At 43.7% G+C, this 23722-nt stretch overlaps 1 protein-coding gene across 1 annotated transcript in view; it reads right to left on the reverse strand.

Annotated features, from left to right (window-relative positions):
* HSPA12A (heat shock protein family A (Hsp70) member 12A) overlaps positions 1–22202 on the reverse strand; it is a 59003-nt gene extending 36801 nt beyond the window's left edge. The window contains exons 1-3 of the mRNA XM_044431499.1: positions 21974–22202; positions 10526–10611; positions 6634–6761 (exon numbers count right to left, since the gene is read on the reverse strand). Of these exons, the coding sequence (XP_044287434.1) occupies positions 6634–6761; positions 10526–10611; positions 21974–22202 (443 nt within the window). The remainder of the gene's footprint in view (positions 1–6633; positions 6762–10525; positions 10612–21973) is intronic.
* Positions 22203–23722: the final 1520 nt, after the last annotated feature.

Consider the following 23722-nt stretch of genomic DNA (forward strand, 5'->3'; position numbering starts at 1 on the left):
CAAACAGGTGTTCACAAGCATATGTACAAACAGAATACTAACAGTGCAATCTTACACACATCTGTTCAGAAATAAGTCCTGCTGCTTTCAGTGAAGCTTATTGGCCTTCCGCAAGGGGTGAGTCATATCATTCCTAATGCCTAAAAAGTACCCACCACTTGCTCAAGCAAGGGAGGTTCAGTGCTTCCTAGGGGCGGCCCTGAAATGAGTGGAAATGCTATTTCCAGGATGAAGGTGGAGCAATATAATGGAACTGGTAGGGCAGAAGAGAATAAGCAGGGGCAGAAGCACCCCAAAAGCTCACTCAGACCTTTCTATCTATGGATGGGCTGTGAAAAAGGGTGAGGATAGTCCCTCTACTTGGCTACTGGAAAGAGGTGCCCTCCAATTCTATGAAGTTCTGCTTTAGGGTGCAGATAATATTACATCTTTTTGTACAAATGAAGAAAATCACCTTGTTTATCTAACAGCATTATGTTAGGAGTTAGTTTTGTATGATATTCTTGTTGCTCAACATTCAAAAGTTTTTCTTCTATTATTAGTTTTGACCCTTCTCTTCCCATTTTGATTTATTACTATAAACATGTAAATAAGTTAAATTCTGGGCACTATTCAATGCTCATAGCAATGGAGATTTAGTGCAGCTTTGGAAACTACGGTGGAACTCCCTTCCATGAACTCCACTGACTTTACCATTTCAGAATGGTAAATTTAAGCTAATTTTCAGAGTTGTACAAACAAGTGTTATTTTTTTTCCATTGGTGACATAACAGTATTGAATGTTGCCCAATTCAATTTAGGAGTTCTCTTTTTTAATCTTGATATTAAAGCAAATGAGAGTATCTACTTTGCTAAAGCTTTAAATTTGCATAAGCAGACATCTTGAATTAAATTTTAATGCAAGCATATGACTTACTGGTATTCCTGAAAAAGGTTGGTTAAATGTCATCAGTTCTACACTGAACAGTAAGCCAAAGCTACTGTTTCTTAAAACCTCCGCACCAGCTGCACAGTCAGTGCAAGAAGAAATGTATTGTTTTGAATCAATACTTAATCACTATAATTTTGACTTCTTCATGGACACTTATGTTAATGAAAAGTGCACTTAGGAGTAGAATAATTGTGACAAGCATTCATTCTTTTCCAGATAGAAGTTGCATCAGACTTCTTTCTGGGATAAATGCCCTTGAACTCCAGTTCTGTCAGCAACACAGTTTACTGATATTGTGGCTATTTGCAGGGCAATGCCCGTGGCTGGGTGATCAACTGAAAGAGCCACGAGCCCTTTACTGAATTTCATAAATGTGTTTACTTCCATTGTTGTTAGATTCTTCAAAGTTCAGTTTTGGCAATCCTAGCCCTGAACTCAGACCATTTTTTAAAATGCAGTTTCTGGTTTTGGTTTTCTCTATTGGGAAAGAAAGTTTTAAATGTCTGTGATCACCATCTTAGAGGATACATCCTAAGTGAGCTGAGCATCACAAACTGCAGTGCTTCCCCACTGAGAAAGTGTGAACCATCTACAGATTCTCATTCCCTTGATTAAGCACCAAGCTTAACAATAATAGGAGAGTTTGCTCCATTGTTTGTTTGTTTGTTGTTTATTTATATCCTGCCTTTTTGCTCAAAGGGCTCAAGGCAGCTTACATCATTCTCCTTCTCCATCTTAACCCCACAACAACAACCCTGTGAGGTAGGTTGGGCTGAGAGTCGGTGACTGGACCAAAGTCACCCAGTGGGCTCCATGGCCGAGTGGGGACTAGAACCCAGATCGTCTGAGTCCCAGTCCCCTGCTCTTAACCACTGCACCACACTGGCTCTGTTGTTCTGTTCTGTTAAGGTAACAGTGTCAAGGGAGGGAACACAGCTCAGCATGACAAAAAACATGCTTTGCACGCAGAAGGTTCCCTGCTTGATTCCTAAGCATTTCCAAACAAAGCCAGGAAAGAATCCTGCCAGAAAACCTGGAGAGCTGCTACCAGTCAGTGAGAACAATACTGGACTAGATGGACCCATGGTCTGACTCAGTGTAGCAGCTTCCTATGTGCCTGTGTACATCAGTGGAGATTTGGGGCTTAATTACATTAAGGAAAAGAAATAAACCTGAAAGACAAGAGCACTAATACGGCCATCATTCATGCAGAATGTTCTGTACAACAGAACAGTGTTTCTTTGTCATTCAGCTAGTTTGCCACATGACTGACATCTTTTTGCCGGACCATCCTACGCTCACTATTGTTGAACCTCTATTCATACTTGATTTACCCATATTTCCTCTCCCCATTTAGGATGAATCTAATATAGAACATCAAAGTTCTGAGTAGGGGCTGAGCACTCTGCTGGTAAAAGAAACGTTAAACAATTGGAGTAAGACTCTGCTACTAGGGCAACCTAAATAATATCAATAATGTTATACTTGCAACATACAGCTATCCTTCGGATGACCTGCTTTATCCTGATGCAGCTTGTTAACCAAAATATTTCAGCATGGCCCACTCAACTGCATTTTTAATACCCCTTATTTCAATGAAACTTAAACATGTTCCTAAAGCTCTCACTGAAATGGCTTAACATGGTGCCTACATTTTGGCTGGATGATGCTATACAAGGAAGTATAACACTTAATCCCTTTCCTACTTCTTAGGAGCCTTCTCCACATTTATGCCCCAGAATTGGAAACAATTGGAAATAATTTGCTTAAACAAAGGCACATCCGAAATGAACATCTTCATCCAAGTTTAGCTTCCTTCTTTTTGTGTTTCTAACTCAGGGACTGTTTCTAGTTGAACTGCCTCCCCCCCCCCCCCACCCCAGTGGGCCCACTGACATCAACTAGAAAGCATCAGATGTGGACTCATGCTCAAGCAGAGCTGTCTGTGTTCTCATCTATTATAAGCTATTTTCACGATTCTCCTCAAAAAGTGCAATAGGAATCTGCTAAATAAATAGTTGTACCAATGTCAAATGCCCAAACCAAACATCCTCACCCTGAAGCAAAGAGAGCATGGAGTCCCAATCAGCCAGCAACTGTCAGCAGTTATTGAGGAAGCAGGAAAAGGCTTTTCCTCCTATTTTTGCATACACAGACTCAGAAATTCCACTGCCAGACATCTCCGGATTGCTGACAGGGGCTCAGTGCTCACCACTGAAGTGAGGATGTTGAGTTGTGAATTTCAGTTGCAGGGAAGTTGGTTCCCATTCTCCTGTAGCCCAGCCGATGAACATGAGTCATGACAAGGGATGAGCCTCAGCTATAGGGAATTATATCATCCTTTTTAAATTCCAAGTCCTTACTGTGTGATCTGTGCCCCTTCACTACCAATTACTGCTATGGCAAGATGTCATCATTGGAGGGTATGTTCTGAAACTGAATGTGTATCTGACAGGAATTACTTAGGCCGAAGAAATTGGGCTGGCACTGTAGACTGGATTGTTGACCCTTGAAACTCCTTCCAGCTCTCTGGATCTATGGTTTTGGTTGGCTTCACAATTTCTTGTTGAACACTTGACTGAACACTTTTCGCCAGTGTTCAGGAAGCTTAACAGTCATTGTCTGTCAGCATAACCCACTTGATTGATTTGCTTTGCAGCTGTGTTAACAGTAAAGACAAGGAAGTGGTATTTTTAATGGTACTCAGAAAAGCAAGTATTTGGAAAGGATCAGTACAAACCGGGGAGAAAGAAACCTGTTTGAAGTGAAAAGAAATGACGCATGTATTATAAATATTAATATATTTATCTTGCAAATGATTCTTATTTGGTAAATATTGTCTTTATAATGCCCCCTACATTATCAGTTGCCACACAGCTTGAATATTATACAACAGTATCCAGTGTGACACTTCCACTAATGTAAATTATGTTGTGCTCATGTAAATGATCTCTAGTGTCATTTAAAATGATGGGAAAGCACATCAGCCCAAACAAGTACTATTGGCATTGCACTAAAGATAATTTGTGCTATAGCAACGTAATTTATGTTAATGGTAGTGACACGCTGGATATTGCCCATGGCGCTGAAATATTGAAATGTCACTTCAAATAAACGGATGACAGTTTGAAATTATGAGATTGTCCCCCCTGTATTCTAGCTTCAAGACTGTAAAAAAAAGAAGTAACTGGAACTTCTGGGTGGATCTGTCAGATTACATGTTATGAATGTCTTGATTGTGTAAGTGTTGGTTGGCCAAACGGCATCTAGAAGTTGGGATGCTTAAAGCTGGTCTCTGTGAATTCCAAAACTGAGCTGGATCTGCACTTTCCAGATGAATGTGCAGACTGGTACCTAGTTATCCACTGATGTTGCTGTGTTCAAATGTTTTGATGCACCTGTCAGCCTACATGTACGTATCCATATTTTATTTAAAATTAAGTTTGTGTGTGTGTGTGTAGAAAGTGAGAGAATTTCTGCATGAATTTTTAATCATTCTTTTTTAACAAAGCAACGTAGAAGCTTGTGTTTTTCTACCTAAGAAAATGCTTTGGACTGGGTCCCTGTATCAAGATCCTTTTCCAGGTTAAAAAAAGTGTATTCCTTCAGATAACTGCCCTTTGCTTTTATACTTATTGATTAGAAATCTGAATTCTCGTTTGAGAGGCAATTCTGCCTTTATGGTAAAGGCTTTTATGTCATTCAATTTTTAAATTAAAAAAATCTCTATTTTTTGTTACCTCTTAGTATTTCACATAAAATCATGTGATTAACCTGCTTTAACCAGTTTAAAATCAGTTTAATATTGTCCATTCCATGCTTTGCACTCTAAACGTACAGTACACCGCATGTCACCACAGCTCTGTTTTTGACTGGCCTTGTCCTCTTAAATATAGAGCAAAGAAACTGAAAGGAGGCATGCGCACACCGAAGACTGCTCAGCTAGAAGAGACTCTTGAAGTGTGTCCCATGCCCTGTTGTTGGCTCCCTTTGTAGTCCCCACAATTAAGTTGAATTTCCTGTCAATTATCTTTATTACGCAAACAAGCAAACATTGCTTCAGGCTACAAATGTTTTGGGCAAGCTTTGCATTACACAGAACCTCATTGGCTTCAGTTAGTTCCCTAGATTAGAGCACCATGAAAGAGGGTTGTTATGAAACTGTGCCTACTGCAGCTTCTCCTTCGCAAGCTGAGCCATCCTGCCCTCAAGGTCAGTCAACCACATGGCCTGCTCCCTGGTTGCAAATCTCTTTGAGCACTGAGTGATCCGGTGGCCCTCCCTTTTCATCTGATGCCTAAATCTTGGGTCTTGTACTTTCAGTCCCTCCTCCTCTTGGTGTTCCCCTGCATTCCCAATGGATTCAGACAGCTCAGCATCATTTTCCTCTGAAGGACAACCAGATTTCCTTCTGTCTGTCCTTGTGATTCTCCCCAGTCTGCTGCACCTTCATCCTTGACATCTTGGTAGTGCCATCTATCTCCATATTTTTGCCTGACTCAGAATCAGTCCTTGCATCTTCTTGGGGGGTGTTTGTGTATGTGTGTGTGTGTGTGTGTGTGTGTGTGTGTGAAGGTGTTGAGTCTAATCCCTAAAGACCTAGCTCCAGATCTCTCCCTCTGATCTGTGCTCCAGAACTCCAGGTATCTATTGATGCCAGTGGAAGGTATTCTTTTAATCTTAACTGGATGGACTAGAGGCAATTTTTCTACATGAGAGGGAGCAAGAAGACCTGCAAGAAGACCTGCATCAACTAATGATTTAGGATGAACTTGGGTGTGGTACAAATTTAAGTATGTATTGAATTGAGATTAGTTTTCTGAGAAATTTATTTGCTGGCTTTGCCATTTGTGAAATTTAAATAAATCCTAGTAATGCATTCTAAATTTGCATAGAGATATACACCATGATTAGAAACCTTGCTCATGTGGAACTGTACATGTACAGGTAACCCTTTACTGACCTTTAGTTCAGGGAGGATGGTCAGGATAACAACCTGTCTCCACTGGTTAACTCTTTGCATAGAGAAGGTTTGCAGAAGACTATGTTACGCCATCTGCAATACAACTCATCCATCGCACAGTAATGATTATGCTGATGAAACCAAGCAGTGTGGGAGCAAAGTAAGCACTGATCAGGCAAGAAGCCATAAGAAAGCAGCCTGAACTTCACTCAGGCAAACACTGAAGAGCCTGGGAAGAGCCTTAGGCTTAGAACTTGATGGGATGCTACTGGACCCCTCGTGTCACCTACACGTGTTGCACAGGAAGCCGGAATACTGCCCTCTGGCCAGCTCCATGATTGGGGCCTAAGCACAGTAGGAAGCAAGCCAACAGCTCCCTCTTTTGGCAATTGCCATGATGATGTGAGACAGCAAGGTAGCCATTGCCTAAAGCTACCTAGCTATTTTCAAATCACGTTTCAGATTTCCACATTTTCCACATATTATTACTAATTTCAGACTCCCTAATAGAACTCCACCTTTGCTTGGCATCCACTGTACAACTGCTGAAATGACGCATGAATAAGGAGCTTTGGTCCTTGATAGTACATCTCCCCCAGCTGCCTCTGCTTAGCAATTTGCTGAACTTCCCTTGAGTTGCTTCAGCTACTGTTTAGACATGACTGGAACATCACTAACCATACACTCACAAACACTCCAACCACCTGGCACATAAAGCTGTAATGCTGGCTACTTTTACCTCATTATATGAATACATTCTGGCTCCTTGGCAAAGCTGTAGGCGTAGCCACTGGAAGTTGTGCCAAAGTCTATAGCCACAACAACGAGAAATGATTGCTCCTCTGGGTTATTTGTATCTGAATCCTGCTGTCAAAAGAACAGAAATAGAACAGTTCTTATGTGATTTCAAAGAGGAGCTGTAAGTATTACCAGTTCTGTTTGACACCAAAGTACAGCACTTCTAATCTCCACAGTGATTGAAATTAGTAATCTATGAATGTCAACAGAGATCCACACTCACACTTAAAGGCTTCACACTTTAACAGGGATAATTTTGCACATCATCAAACTGACACTTAATCATTGTTACCCCAGAGGAATCAGAGCTTCACACATCACCTTGGGCAGGTTTGCATGATACAGTGCGCCATGATGGCTTCTGTGCAGGGGGATCTAGTGTGTTGTCTGAACCTTGTCATGGTATTTCAGCATGGGATGTTTGGTTTTTAGAAACCACAATAAGATACAATGGTCTGTTCTATAGTTTCTATGCTTCACCATGGTTTCTCTGATTGCCCAACCCCAGCAGTGTGGTTTTCATGGTCCTGGTACACAACTACCACAGAGGCTCCTGAGAAGAGATGCATCTGCTGCAGGAACTGCTCCAGCCATCCAACATAGGACTAATTTTAGGCATGGTGACTGATGGAATATGTGCCAACTGCAGGAACAAGGAGGATAGAAACCACTTGATCATCTGTCAGAGACATTCAGCAAAAATCCAAGCACCATGGAAACCATGCACTGGTGTTTAGAATCATAGAACAGTTGGGTCAGAAGGGGCCAAGAAGGCCATTGGGTCCAACTCCCTGCTATTGCAGGTTACCAATTTACAACATCTCACCACTTGTTGTGGTATGTGAGCAGACCCCTTCTTTACAACTTCTATGATCTAAATAGACTGCTTTGACTCTAAATAGACTAAATAGACTCTTGACTGCTTTGTCACTCAGAAAAAGAGTAAGTGAAAAATGGATTGTTCTTGAAATATATGCTGTTCACACATCAAATAGGTTGTATTTCAGTGGAAGGTGGGAAGCAGAAGTTAGATCAAGATCTTCTGGTAACTATCAAATTGATTTGGGGTAGATCAGTAAGGGTTTCTAACTCCCAATGATCTAGAATGATCATGACAACAAATTTAATGATTTAATGATCATGATAACAAAAAAGCCTCTTCTCCTTCCTAAATCAGGCTGCTGAGATCAAGAAAGAGGAAAGGCAGGAAAAAGGAGCATATTTTTGTGTGAAAGGATTCATGTGCAGCCTCCAGTGATAGAACAAATTTTGGGATTAAGCACATGTTTAGAAACGCCTTGTTTTCAAATCCTGTGTCCAATTTTCTGAGTTACAATGTTGTATCTGGCTCTAATTGGTAGAGAGAAAACCAGTCCCATAAACCTAAAGGCCACTCACCTTTCCATTACAGAATATATAGTCATTGTTTCAGAATTAGCATGAATTGTAGCTCTGTGGAATTATGAAAAAGTAAGTCTAGTTTGTCAGTAGCACTCAGCTTTGAAATCAGCACACTTTTGAATAATGCTTCTGATGAAAAGTACTTTTAAATTGCAGCAAAATACCAGATAGATCTTTTCTCACTCCAGATAGAAGTTGCTTGGGCACAGGGGAAGGTCTCTTTACTTTCTCCTAAGGGCCTAAAGGCATATTTGGTGAGAAGGACCATATTTGGGGGGGGGGGAATCAGATTCTGGAGTGTGTGGAGAGCAGTAATGTGTCCATATTAGCCAAGAACATCAATTTATTTTGGTTGGTTACAACAGAAAAGGGCAGGGAGAGTTTGCCAGAGCTCAGAGAAGAAGCCAGAAAACAACAGGAGAAGCTAAAAGGGACTCAAGGAGTGGCTGAAGAGAAACCAGAAGAAACTTGAAGAGTAGTTATGTCTGAGGAAGAAGTCTGCAACCAAAGGCTGAGATAGTTCATGGCAGATGTGTGGAAAGGTTTGCAGGGCAAGACAGGGAATCTCCTAAGGCAGCTTCAGAAGGAACTGTGACCAGAGTGTCAGCCGAAGACAGTGAACCCGAGGCAGCAGTAATAGCTGGAGCAGAGAGGAGGCCGAAGAAGAGAGAGTTGCATACATCCCTATTTACAGGAACCTTTCCAGAAATAACTAAATTTTCTAGGGTGGTGTTTTATAGCATAATTAGCTAAACATTCACCAGAGAGCAGAACTCTAGTCTTTTATTATAGATTATTAAGCCTATAGAACATGTTATATTTAATCAAATATTTCTGATCCATAATTGTACTTTTAAATACATGTACTATCTCTTTGTTTACATTTTTTTGAATTGCTGGTTTGTTTGTTAGTTTTCTTCAGACCAGCTATGGTAAAGAACAAAGGTCAACTGGAAAACAAAAGCATTTATATCATATGGTAGCAATGGAATTTTGGAAACTAAAAAGATAATCACATGTGTACCCTTATAATGCATTACTAATATATTATTATGTACTGGTAACAGTTACAGACATGATACAGACAAGAAAGAATGACAGAAAGGCAGGCAGGCAGGCAGACACAGTCGGTCAGTCAGAAGGAAAGATGGATTGATAGATGGACGGACAGGTGGACAGATGGATGGACAGATGAATGACAGACAGGCAGAAAGCTAATAGGCATTTGAGAATGGTTGCTTTGTGCACCAGCATGGAAAAAAGAATATGAGCAAACTTTTCCTTGCCATCACCATAGAAACTTATTAAGTAAACTACACAAAATGTCAAAATGGGTCTCTTTGTGGCAGATTAAGCCTGACTTTGCAAACGTTGCAGGCTCAGAACATTCTCTACCTTGTCATGCAGGGGAATCACTCAGTCTAGCACATTGCCACATTGGTCTGTTATTGCCTTCCAGGCCTTTTCAGACTGAAGGTCAGTGCTGCTGACATTTTTGTTTATTCTCAGCTCCAGGACAATATCAAACCAGATCTCCTTCAGAAGTTCTTCTCTGAAACATTCTCTTCCCTGCTTTGGGACCATTTAGCATAGGAATCTACTGGCAAATGACTGTGTAATTGCTATATGACCATACAGCTGGCTTCCCTCAGGGTCTCATCACATCAACAAGTAGGGAACTATCGGGGTCCTCGCCAAAGCCAACCAATCTCCTTCATTTTTTCTCTATAGTTAGAGAGGAAAAGCAATGAAGGGCATGCAATATACTGCGGTCTCAGCAGTGTTCAAAAGGCTCTGCTGGACACCAGGAAATAAATATCTATGCAAGATAATCTAGCAGAGTCTATAAAATAAACAGAACCCCTGCTAATTAAGATCAGATTGGTTGGTAGGCAATAAAAGGAGAGATTTTGCAGGAAAGACCACTATGTAATGCTTATCCAAGGACATACAGGTGGCCCTGTCAATTCTAGCTTACGGCTGATTGAAGTCTGATCTATTTTGGATGACTTTTCACCAAGATGATTCTACTAAGGATGCTAATTTGGGTCTGCACTATTATTAGTTATTCTTGAGGAAGACTAAATACCCTCTTCAAGGATCTTCAGTGTAGTTATTTCTGTAATCATCCTTTCAGAACTGACACATATTTTTAAAATTGTCATACATTTTGTAAGCTGCCTTGAGAGAACACTATGCTAAGGGCAGTATCCTGTGCATGTTAAGACACAAAAAGTACTACAACTCCCAGCCAATATGGTTGGTCAGGGCATGCTGAGAGTCAAAGGACTTCACTTCTCTCTGAATATGCATATAAATGTACACCTAAAGTCAAGTGCTTAAAGATTGACAAATAGGGATTATCATCCATGGATGATACATAGAATAACAACATTGCCAGAGATAAAATAATACCAGAAATATATTCTTACTGCAATATGGGATGGAGAGAGTGGTGTTATTCCTGGATCTCCCAGGCTTCTTGCTGGAGATGCATAGACAGCAGTTGAAACTGCATCTGAAATAAAAAGGGAGTCTTTTACTTGTGAATATTCTTCCCAGGGGAAAACCACTGGAAAAGGACATAATACCAAGGACATGTTTCATGATACCAAGTTTGCCCAATGTGCCAAAACAGCTTTAGAAATAAGATTACTTGTCAGTTATTCTAATTATTTCATTCTTACAATTAAACATTTAGAAATAAAAAATGTACTGCAGCATATTCCTTTGGGCCGATATTAAAGGCCAGATATATGATGTCAGCCTTCCCCCCACCCCAGTGCTGTCCAGATGTTAGACTTCAACTTCCATCAGCCCCAGCAAACATAATCAAAGGGCAGACATGATAGAAACTGTAGTCCAAAACATTTAAGTAAATCAAGTTGGGGAAAGCTTGTGTATGCCAAAAATTAGCAGCATTCACAGTGTGCCTCGCGACTGGGAATGCCTCCATCCCCTAATTAGTACAAGGCAAGAATTGATACTCCCAGCTTGTTGTCTTGACTAGTACTGCAGAAAATGTGGGGTAAGGAATGCATTCTCTCTCTTTTTCCTTCTTTTTGCAAGATGTCCCCACCCCATTCATGTCCTTCCTAGGAGATGTAAAGTCTCTTCCCACCCCCCACCCCACCCCCTTTTCATTCAGTGCAAGACTGAGATGGAAACACTTCTGTACTAAGACTTTATCACAGTATCCCTATGATTGTGGCATATCACTTTCAGCACACAAGTGGAAAAATGGGAAGCACACAGTGGGCCCCCGTGCATGTGGGTTTCAGAGTGCCCACATTCATCGTGCCATGTATTTGGTTTTCCTCTTTGCACTTCCAAAAAAACAAACTGTTGTTGGCAGAAAGTTCTTTATTGTCCAATGCGTTTCCAGCACACACAATCAATAAAGAATGAGTCTCTGAGCATGAACAGAGCAGTTCACTGAACCCAGTCTAGCACCTACTTCCGAGAACCCTCCTTTTGAGTATGTCAGGGCCCCATCTCTCCAGGAAGCCCCCTCGTAAGTTGGCCAGCCTATTCTCTGTATGCTGACCCTCTAGTTCAGTGGCTTTCAACCTTTCCACAGCTGGGGACCGGCACCCCCAGCAGCACTGGCACGCCCACACAAACACAATGTCAACTGAGGAAGAGGTGGTGGAGCACAGTCAGCCCCCAGGCCAGTCCACAGAGAGAGGGATGTGGCCCCTCCATGGACTGGCAGGAACCCTCTTGCAGACCATGGCCTGGAGGTTCAAAACCACTGCTCCAGCCGGCTAGCCCTTCTCTCACCACACTGTGTCACGAGGTCAGGGCATTCCAGCCTCATCTGGAGCTGCTAGCCCATGCTCCCTCTTGACGGTAGTTAATCTTGGCTATTCTCAAGAGTACGCCTGAACACATAGATGGAGGAGGAGAATGATGTAAGCTGCCTTGAGTCCTTTGTAGGAAAAAGGCAGGCTATAAATTGCAAAATAAATAAATAAATAAATAAATACTTATAGAGGGGGGCCTTGAGATAAGCTCCCCCACTTTTACCATCTCAATGTTTGGAGCCCAGTTTCCCAGCCGACCCCCTTGAGTCTACATCAGCATGACCTGGAAGCATGCACCAAAAACAACTCCCCTTCACATTCCCAACACTTTGGGACTGGGGCACCAAAGCTAACACTATGATTCCCCCCATGCAGGCAACTGACACCAGGCACATCTGTTCAGTTGCTTTCAGAAACAAGATGAACTCACTCAGCTTCTCAGAGCCTTTACAAGCCCAAAGCGCCACCCTAAAACTTCCAAGACAGCAAGTGACAGCAAATGGCATCTCATTACCCTGTGCTACTGGCTGTGAAGCTGAGCTTGAGCAGTAGCTGGCAGAAGGTGAAGACAGGAACTTCTGAACCCTAAAATGTTTGGTTGCTATTCATGAGGCGTGATGCTAGTTGAACCGTGTGCACTGAACACTTAAAACTTCCAGACCCTGACTAAAGTTCCAAGCAGCTGGTGAATATCTAGAGATTTACACTAGTATCTTAAGTAACACCCCAGTCCACCCAAACCATGCTTCTCTCACCCACTGCCCTCCAGGTGTTTTGGACTACAATTGACCTAGGTAGTAAAACTGCCATGAAACCTTGAAACTAAATGACTACCTCCGGAATCTTGTAAAATCTCACAGTTTTCACGGTTTTAATACAGCTCATTAATAATAAAGAGATGGCTTTGCTCCTAACTTTTGCTTCTTTGATTTGAATGATGAAAAGTAGGAAGGAAGGATGGACAGAAGGACCCCCCCCCCCCCGTATTTTAGTGATGTTCAGGCATTTTCGCAATATAGACACACACACAAATGGATTATCTCTTTGCAAAATATCCAGGACTTTTAAACAGTTCAGTAAGATATATGCACTGTTTGTGGTATCTTTGCATACAAACTATTTATTTATTTATTTAAAACTTTTTAGACTGTCCCTTACCAAAGTCTCAGGATGGTTTAACAGTAAAACAAAAACTAGCAAAATGTCTAACAGGTAGAGCAAAGCAAAATTTTCTATTACTGGCAAAGACAAGTTTTCAGATCGATTTTTCTGTAAACACCAATAAACAAGATTAGTTTTGAATGTGTGATCAATGGTTTGGTTCCAGACTTAATCATTCTTAGAGAAGTCCAGTTGAAATCTATGAGATTTAAGTCCATCATCATCATCACCATAATAGTCCTACTAATTCATTAATTAGTCCCATAAAAGTCCCACTGATTCACTGTAGGAAAGAAACAAGACGTTAAAGATGTATCTAGCAGTTACATTTTTTTAGACTACTATAATGTAGATACAGATGAAGATTAATGAGCTAGCTCAAGCATCCTCCCCCTCTGAGTAGAGCCCTGGTAAATACCATGAAAAAGATGGGGAAGTTTTTTCCGGAGATATAGACTGAGGCATCACCATTGTACAATTCATTCTCTCCTTATTATCAAATCCAGGTGAGGCAACAGGTGTTTTGAACAAGTGCTGTGTTGTGGTAGGGACTGCATTCCCCCAGAAGGATCAGGTTTGCTGTTTGTGGTGTTCACAGATTCAGCAGTATCACTGGAAGGACAGGTGACTTTGGAGGCACAGAGCATCTTTTATTAGTTTAGGCCTATATATATATATGAACCATGTTACTATCTGGCCAAACATGATCTAACTACAGTAACTTCTTGTTTGGGTTGCCTCTGAGAATGGTCCAGAAAGTTCAGCTGGTCCAAATTAGGGCAACAAGATTGTTAACGGGAACTGGCCAATATGTTCATAGTGCTTGACGAACTGCATTAGTGTCCAGTCCATTTCCAGGTTCAATTCAAATTGCTTGTAGCAACCTATAAAGCCCTACCAGGTTACCTGAAAGATTTCCTTTCATAGACCTCTACCTGCATCCCAAGAAAATCCAGCACACATCTCTGGATGCATCCCCCAAATGGGTGACTATGAATGTGAGGGCCTTCTCACAGGTAGCATTCTAGTTGTAGAATGACCTCTGTAGACAGTCTTACCTATTACCTACATTGTATTTTCAGTACTAGGAGGGAGGTTTTTTAAAAATTTTCCCAGGTGTTTTGTCTTTAGTTTTAAAAACTGTTAGTGTCTTTTGAGATCCAAGCAGTGCTGCTGGCTTTTATCTTGGTTACTACTTTGGTTTTATTTTGATTTAATATCTCTTAGGGTCCAATGCAAATGTGATTCCCATTACCATCTGGACGTGGAGCAAAACAAAAACAAAATTAAAGCAGGCATGGCTGCTAGGCACAGGTTTAAAGAATGCCTCTTTTGGCTCAAAGTATGACTAAGTTCAGACGCAATACATAGTAGTAACTTGGTAGATAATTTAAGAATTTCAATGGCTTTAGGATTTCTCCCCACCAAATATTCCTTGTTAAACATTGAGAGTATGGCCCAGGATATGTTTGATATCTGACTTTCTGTCCAGGAATACTGCAGCTACTATGACTTCTTCTTCTTTCTAGAGCTAGTAGCCATGGGTTGGGATTGCAGTGCAAATGGGGGAGAGGGCTGATCTCCCCTCCATTTTCACCCATCAAACTGCTATTTGCCCAGAAAAGGCATCAGTTTTTATGGCATCTTTAAGTAAACAGCCCTTTTGGCAGGGATTTTGGAATGGCAGAGGAATTGGGCAATGCTCCCTGACAAACTTCTGATGTAGACTGGGGGATGGGGATGCTGCAGCTGCTTTTTCTAAAAAGACACATCCCACGCCTGGGATAAACGATCTTATGGCAAACATATCCTTTGGTTTGTCTGACTCTCAATACCACATTTTTCAAAGGTGCAAGTTATTGCTCATAGTCTAATTCATGGATTTTTATCTGATTGCTGCTCTCACTAAGACCATTTCACACATTTGCAAAGGCTCCGAGAAACACAAAATGTCCTTCATACACCTATTAACTGTTTTCTTTAACGCCTGTTGAGAAGGAATAGAATGAATTCCACTTTAGCTCAACCTAGCTAATATAGCACCTTTCTCTTGGGTTTCCATGGACACCAGAGCAGCGCACACATCCTATAATCAAAACCGTGGGGGGTACTGCTTAAAGCTTGCAGTGCCATAAGAGACAGTTGCATTTAAAAGAAAAAATGCTTCTGCTGTAGTGATTTTTCCATTTTCCTCTGTTTTAGTTCCATTGGGACCTTGGTGGTCTGTCCAAAAATATATGAAAATGAATTCTTCATGTCCACTTGGAATTTTCAAAATAAGATTCTACCATAAACACAGCAAGAGTTATCTTGACTCCCTAACATAACAGCATTTTCCTGCTTATTTTTAGCAATCTCCATTTTCGGAACTTTACATACCTTTTCCTTTACCCTTTAGTGACTTGGTTTGCAAGGAATATTTGCAAAAAGCTTGTCCCATAAGAGTGTTTTGTAGTAGCCCAACTTTATGCATGTTTATCCAAATGAACACCTCTCTGGCTAGGAAGGTTCTTTGGGCTAAAATCTAATACAAAGTCATTGTCAGAAAGCCGCACTGAACAGACTGGGATATGCATGTGCATAGATTCATACTTCAAGTCCCAAAACAGCTATGGCTTTTCCTGAATCCCGTTTTTACTCTCCAGTAGGTACAGGTGGCCCAATCTAGATTGGGATCCTTTGGGAAGGGGTTCAGGACTTCATCATTTTCCTTCTCCATTGTTGTCCTAATCCAGACACCACCTGCGGACACACACACTCTCTGCATCTATCTCACTTTATACTGCCAAATAGTGACCTAATGAAACAAGGTCTCCCGTTCTTCCCATGGGAAGACTATGGAGCACAGTCCAGTGGACTCAGCAGAGAAGACCTTTTCAGCCTCTGTCTTACAGTCATGAAGAAGGCTCACTCACTTCTTTCGCATCACTCCACCATCTTACAATGAATGTTGGCCTGAAGGCCACAGTTCCTTGCTATCACCACCCTTACAAAGGGGAATTACTTATACTGGGGAGTTAGCACTGAACTGTGGGGAAGAACCTCGGCTCAGGAGCCTGAATGGGGGCTTTGCGTGCAGAACATCTGAAGTCTGATCCCTAGCATCTTCAGATACGGCTGGAAAAGCCTCTGCCTCAGTCTCTGTGGAGTCACTGTGGGCCAACATCAACAGTACTGGCAAGTTATATCAACAGGATGACTCAGTATCTGACAGCTTCCTACAGCCCTGAGCCAGTTTGCTTTTTGGCTTCCTACAGAAACCACTCCCAATGCAGGTTGGCTGATGTGAGGCTGCAATTCTTTCCATCCTCTGCAATTGCCAACACAGAAGGTACCCTTTTATTCAGGAGACTATTCTTTTTAAGCAACTAGTCTACCTGGATTTAGTCGCAGACCTTTCAAATCCCAATTTTCTCATAAACATGATAGCGATGCTTGTATCATCAAAACTGCTGCATCATGCAGCCCTTTGCTTGCAATTACTTCATAATAAGGGGAAAAGCTTTCAAGGTACTGTTAGGGAAAGTAAGTCTATAACCAGATTCTCCACTGTACCTTCTGATGTAAGCAAACACTCACACTTTAAAACAGAATCCCATTAAGGTGCCACCAAGAAAACTAATGTTGAGCTTAAAGCTACAATCTGATGTATTTCTCATGGTGAGTAAGCCTCAGTGAGCACAGAGAAGCTGCTTTCTGAGTAAGCACACATAAAATCACATTGCAAATTTCTACAATGCTGCCTAGTAATATGTAAACAAGTAATATGGGCTGGGCGTTTTCCAATGCTTAATCTTTCTATAGAAAAAAAATCCATTTCAAAAGTAATAATAAATGGATGAAATTTATTGCAAACTCAGAATTATGCAGTCTTGCAAGTTTCAAAGCTGAAATTAAAGTTTTTCAGGTAATTATCCCTAGCAAGTATGTAAGGAAATACATACATGTCATTTAAATACATCTATGTCTCACTATGACATGCAACTAATTGGTAGTGACAGCTGAACAGAAGGGCCAAACCACCTTAGTGGAAGAAAGTTGAATTCTGTTCAAAACAGATGAGTGATTCTCAGCATATCATGCATGGTTCTTCTGGGATCCTAGAATTTATTAGAATGCCAACCACGTTCAATGTAAAAAAAGAAGCACTTGCTATCATGCTTAAACATTCTTATGCAAATCACCACAGTGAGGACTTAAAAGGCAGCCTGAATAGCCCTATGGATTGGCAACTTCAGAAATGTTCCCTCTGATGAAAATGTCAAGGATACAGATGTTGGACTCCAATGTCCATCAGCCTCAGCCAGCATAGCTAGAGATGAAGGAAGCTGCAGCCAGAGAACACCGAGAGGGCCACTGCTTCCCCACCTGTACTACATGCACAGTACACATGCAGTTCCTCTCTTACCGTGGCCACATCTGTGGCTTGCAACACAGAACATCAGGTTTGTTGACTTCGTAAACCTAGTGTAAAACTAATCCATGCTGTTCAGCATATGTTGCAACAGCTGATCTCTGAATAACTTTCCCATTACTTGCAGTATCTGTTGTTTACTCTTCTCACCTCCCACGGAGCCTTAAGCAAAATGATGGCAAGACATGTTGCTTTGGAACAAACAGTGAACAAGAATCTATTGCCATTTGTGATTGAAATACAGCAAGAGTATTAATGACAGGAAAAAGAAGAAATTATATCCACAGCAAAAATATCTGCGTTCAGCCAAAGAATATCAATTGCTTGGAATGAAATTATCAGTCTTGCTCCACTAAAAGCTCAGGTTTTTGAAGTGAGATAAGAGGACCATGGCATTTAAAGAGGAGGAGGATGTATGTGATCATTGAGTGCCAACCACAGGAGAGGGTCTCCATACCCTTTTCAGCAAGTATGACATGGAGTCAGTCGAGGAAGTGCATGACTAACAAGTCCATGGCTAGAAGGACTCAGCACAGGCACATAATGTCCAGCTATCCAGCTTCAAGAGCCACAGGCTGGCACAGTGCTTCTTACAGCTGCCCGTACCCTCACTGCAACCCAGCAAGAGCACAGGCTTTCTTGAACTTGTCTGCTGCTAAGAGGTAGTGACCACGTGCTTCCTTCTCCCCTTCACTGGATAATTATCTAGGATGCACCTGAAAGTAAGGCACATTCAATTATGTGGGCTGCACGCATGAATTAATCTGGACTGGTTTATACAGAAAGCAGGAGACATAGGGAAGAAAGCTATAGTAACACAGTATCGCTCTACTGCATATAAAATGGAAAGGTGTTTGCTCCTGAAGAACCCTTATTTGTAAAAGCATTTAATGAAACATAAATAACAAGCGGCTTTCAGTAGAAGCCTTATCCAATCTAATGTGTTAAAAATGTTTTGGACTACAACTCTCAGCACTCTTGACCACTGGTCATGCTAGTTGTCAATGTCTATCTTTGGTAAAACTGCACTTGGCAGATTGTGGTTGGTTCTGGTGGCTTTACCTGAAAAAGGACATTATTTAGTTCGAAAAAGTACAGAGAGGGCAACAAAAATGATCGGGGAGCTGGAGCAGCTTCCCTAGGTGGAGTGGCTACAATTAACTCCTGAGAGTTCCTAAGCTGGGACTCTTCAGCTTAGGAAAACAGGCAGATAAGAGAAGACATGATGGAGATGTTTACAATTGTGCAATGTGTGAAGAAAGCAGAGATGGAGAGACTTTTCTCCCTCTCCCATAACACTTGAACCAGTGTCATCCCATGAAGCTGACTGGTGGGAGGTTTAGATTGGATAAAAGGAAGTGCTTCTTCACATGGTGTGTACATAAACTATGGAATGTGACTTTTACAAGGATTGGGCAGATTCATAAGAAAGGAGGCTATCAGTGGCTACTACTAGCCACCTTAATAGCGATGTGCTCCCTCCTTTATCAGAGGAGGCATGTATGCATACACGAGCTGCTGAAGAGCTTGGGCAGGAGGAGGTCTTGCACCCATCCTGCCTGCAGGATCTTGTGGGCAGCTGGTGTGCCACCATGTGTATGAAATGCTAAACTAGATGCACCTTTCATCTGATCCAGCATGGGCTTTTCTTACATTCTTATGTTTCTATAGAGAAGGAGGGAGCAACTTGTGCTATCCAAGTTGAGAGACCTTTTGGCCTACAACTCCCATCAACCCTAGCTATTAGCATAGCCAATGGTAAGAAAGGATGGGAGCAGTAGGTAATAACGTCTGCAGGGCTGCAAGTTGCCCACTCCAATCTATAAAACCAGAAGATCCAAACAGGGATTCTGAATTAGCACAAACACTGTTCCTTAGCATAGGAATCCTGTTCTTCTGTTACCATCGTAGGCTAGTCTACCTTAAGTTACTTTCTAGTCCTGACTTCTGCAACCTAGAACTTTCCAGATGTTTTAGATGACCACTCCCACCATCCTTAGTCTTTCACATTTGGGGTAATGCCCATGGTACTAATAGTGTGTTCTGTATCAGCAGTACCACCATTTCTTAAAAGAGTATATTGCTTTGCTCCACCAAGAGTCAGTCCTTCCCTACCCCAGCTGGGTTCCAACAGCTTAAACAATGATGTTTGGCAAGCCCTGGATTGCTTCTTTTTATTTGTTGAATTAGATACTGTTACCCCAGACATTACTGAATCTCACTCCTTTAAAGATCACTATGTAAAGCTGGTGTATTATATAGTGTCAGAGCTGGCACCTCACCTTAGGGTAATTCTGGAGAGGACATGCAGAGGACAGGAGTGGTCTGTGTGTGACCTTAGGTGAGCGGTTGGGGGCTGCATCCCGCTCCCCATAGACATCCCGCTCCAGATGACTGGCAGGAGGGAAAGGCTTCAACCGCACTCTTCTTCCAGCAATCTTCATCCAAACCACTGGGATGGGGACAAGGGTAACGATGCCCCCATCGCAATGCTCCTGCTAAAGTTCACCAGGTCTTGGGGAGGCTTTCAACTAACCTAGCTAGGAGAAACGGAGCTTGGGGATGATAGATACCTTGGACTTCCCCATAAATACCTTGGGCTTCCAAAGCCGTACACACTACAATTTAACCAACAGATTGTCACAGAATGCTCTGTGCAAGTAGGCCCATCTGCTAAATGGACACATTTCAAACCAAATGAGTTGCAGTTTTTTTGTGGGAGACGGGTATCTAAAGCTTTAGTGAATCAGCTTGGCTTGGCTTGTGCTGGAAAGACTGCAATGCTGTACAATCTGGAGCCATAAAATAGCTGATGCCTGCCACAACATTTCATTGCTTTCACGTTCATTTAGGCACGTCTGTCCCTGAAGCACAGCACACTGCAACAGATTTCATCACCATTAGAACTGCCATATAATGATGTCAGAATGCAACACCATTTTCCACATTAACAAAACCCAGCAACTCTGTAATTCAGTGTCAAAGAGCATAAACCAGAGATCAGCATTTCTTAGATGACAAATGTATTCTACTGAAGCACATTCCTGAGTACCATGGAAGCCCTCCTACTCTTTTAGCATCAGTTGATACTAGAATCAAGCATCATATGAAAAAATATGCAACATCCATCATATGACTGGTGAGTATATCAGCACTTCCACTGCACCCATGTCTTCAGCCCATCCCTCTAATTTTTCTGATATTTACAACCCACTCACCATTACCAACCGTTATTAGGAAAACAGAGTTAAAAGATCTCTGGCCATTTGAAAAAAGAGACATTTGCTTGCAATGTCCCCTCAGTATCAGCATATAAAATGCAGCTATCTTAAAGAGTATGTTCCTCACCTTACTTTCACAATTTCTGTCACTTTTTTTCTTGGTACAGGTGACCTGCATTTAAACAACTTGATTATACACCATCCATCTGCAGACTGCATACATATTAAGAGGCACTTAGACGCTTAAATCTTTCTCTCTATATAAGCATTCCACATCCTGGGCCCTCCAGATGTGTTGGAATGACAATTCCCATTATCCACATATATAACTGTGCAGAGGGTGGGATTCAAAGCGATGAGGTTGTATGGCTCACAACCATGCAGCAAATTTCTCTGGCTGTCACTCCTCCACAGTTCTTATGAGGCTGCATTTTCTCTATGCCCAAGTATGAATGCGCATCGTACCCCAGCATGGGCCAACCACACCCAGTAGGCTGCTGTCTGGCGCACCAGGAATCAAGAAGTGACTGGATGCTACCCTGGAAATCTTCGAGGGGGCACAAAGGGGGGACCCCCACACACACCAGAAACTTTGCACATAAGGATCGGGTTGGGGTTGTACCCCATGATTCCCCAGGGCCCCTACTCCTATCTCTTGTCTTTGATCTACTAGTTAATGGAGTACAAGAAAGGGGTGCAAAGGAAATAATCCTTGAGAAGGGAGCATGAGCCCTCCCCATAATCAGTAAACTTCAAGGTGGGTGCAGCAACATTTCTGCTAAGACAGAAAGATACCTGGCCTTTTGCATCAGCCTTGAAAAATGGAACTGAAGCACACTTCTTAAACGCTATGAAAACGGAGGAGACACGGAGGAGACCTGCTGTGGGCGCCCCCTCAGTATAACTCCAGAGATGGAAAGGCATCTAGTTGGCGTGGTCATGACAGGCACAATTTTAATTAAACACAGGCCAAGTTGCAGTTAGATAGAAATAACTGGCCACTGTGCAATTAAGTTTGAGGCTGTCAGCAATTCTGGATTCTGCCCCTCTCCCCATATTTACAGAACTGTACAGAAAAGCCCCTGCGCTGCTCCAAGTCTGATTTCAAGGGGAGTGTAGGAGACTTTTCCCCCAGATCTGAAGCAGCTTCCCAACCCTTTCAGCGCCAGCTGCTGCTACTCTCTCATGATCTCTGGAGCAGTTCCTGCTCCTGGCTACCTCATTTGGCTTCCTGAGAATGCGGAGCCCTTTCCCCTTTCCTGGCCGCTTCTCTGTCACCGATCCTGGGAAAAAGCTGCATTGCCAGCCGAGGCACCGTCCGGCCCAGCGCCCCGCCCAGCCGCAGCGCACTTGCCGCGCCGCGGAGGTCCCCCGCCCCGCCGGAGACGCGCCGCGGGGAAGGGGCGCCTCCGTCCTCCGCATTGTTTTTCCACCTGGATCCTATCGCCCGCCGGCTCCCCACCCGGCGCTCTAGCGCAGCCAGCGGCCCCTCCTCTCCCGAAAGCATGATCGCGGGACAGCTTGGCAGGGCCGAACTTGCGGAGCTCCTCCAGCGGCTTTGGGGCGCAAAGCAAGCCCGCAAAGTAAAGGAGTGGCAGGAAGGCCATCCCTCAAGCCCTACGGTGCCGGCAGCCCAGGAAGCGCTGCACAGACGCAGAGCCTGCCGCGCTGATCGTGGACAGGACACGTTTCGCAAAGCAAGGAAAGCCGCTTTCCGGAGCCCTGCAACAGTCTCGCGTGGAAATAAAAAAACTGCTGGTGAAAACGCGCCACGCCTGCTGGTGAGTGGGTGCGTACTCGGCCTCTGCAGTGGCTCGCTGTGTCCATAACTAGACCCTCGCAGGGATCAGTTCACGCACAGGGAGGGCCCTGTCTTGCAGATGCTTAGGAACCTTAAAAAAGCACCCCCGCACACGGACCAATGGCGGACTCCTATCGCCCTACAGACAGCGCTCCACGTGCACGTGCCTGCCCGAGCGCGGACGCGGCGCGGCTCCGTGCAGGTCGCCTGTGCGTCACGTGGCGCCGTCTTCCCGTGCACAATGCTGCTTGCCCTGTTCCCGTCCGCGTCCAGGGCGCAGCGCAGTCGTGCCTATTAGGGTCCACGGTGCAGGAGCGCCTACAGCGCACATGCTCTCCTGGGTGGGAGGTGCAGCAACTGGACTTCCCTTGCTGCAGTATACACTGTGTGGAGCTTCCTTTCCCCCCTCCCCTTTCTCACGAAAACTGCGGCACAGCAGCGACTGGCTGCTTCTCGCCGGAGGCGGCCGCGGACGAGCGCTGCCCGCCAGACAGGGTCCTGCCCACTCTCGCTTCCCTCCCCCGTCACAGAGGCGAGCCGGAGACCCGCAGCTCGCCGCCTGCCGGGGCTCCTGTTCTGTATCGCCTATGAGTCTTTAAGGGCGGGCTGCGGTGTTCTTGCACGCAAGGTCCCCGCCAACCAAGGCAGCCACCTCCGCGCCCTCCCCGGCTCTTTCAAGCACAGTTACCTGCCGCGACGCCTTCGGTCCCCGCCATGCCTGGGGGCGTTCACTGCACCTTCGGCTCTGCCCGTCGCTGCGCCAGGCGGGATCGGCCGGGGAGGGACCGACGAGGGCGCTTCTCAGGCGGCAGCCTGGGCCATTTGGCGTGCGGAGCTTCTGCTGCAGTCGCTTCGCCCTCCGGTCTGCGGAGCAGAAACCCGGCCAAGGCTCGCCTCCTTCCCTCCGCCTTCCCCACCCGCGACTGGGCTGTGCAGGCAGCCAGGGGAAGGCTTAGCGATGACCCCGGTGTCCACAAGCCTTTCTTCCCTGCTGCAAGGCTCTGGATGCTCAAATTTCTGCAGCGCCCCTCCCCTTTGAAGTGAGCCGCCGGCCTCCTACCCCCACCCCTTTCTACGCACTAGCGCGGGAGGGAGGCGAGGATGCAATTGACAAAGAAGCTTTTACAACGAGACCTCCAAGGAGCAGTCTTGGGATTGCCCAAACCAGAATGCCTTATTTTAAAAAGACTCGTTCCAAAGATTATTCCATAAAGGGTTTGGTCTAT

This window comes from Varanus komodoensis, unplaced genomic scaffold (assembly GCF_004798865.1).
Source record: "Varanus komodoensis strain SLA01 unplaced genomic scaffold, ASM479886v1 scaffold1, whole genome shotgun sequence".
Lineage (NCBI taxonomy): Eukaryota > Metazoa > Chordata > Lepidosauria > Squamata > Varanidae > Varanus > Varanus komodoensis.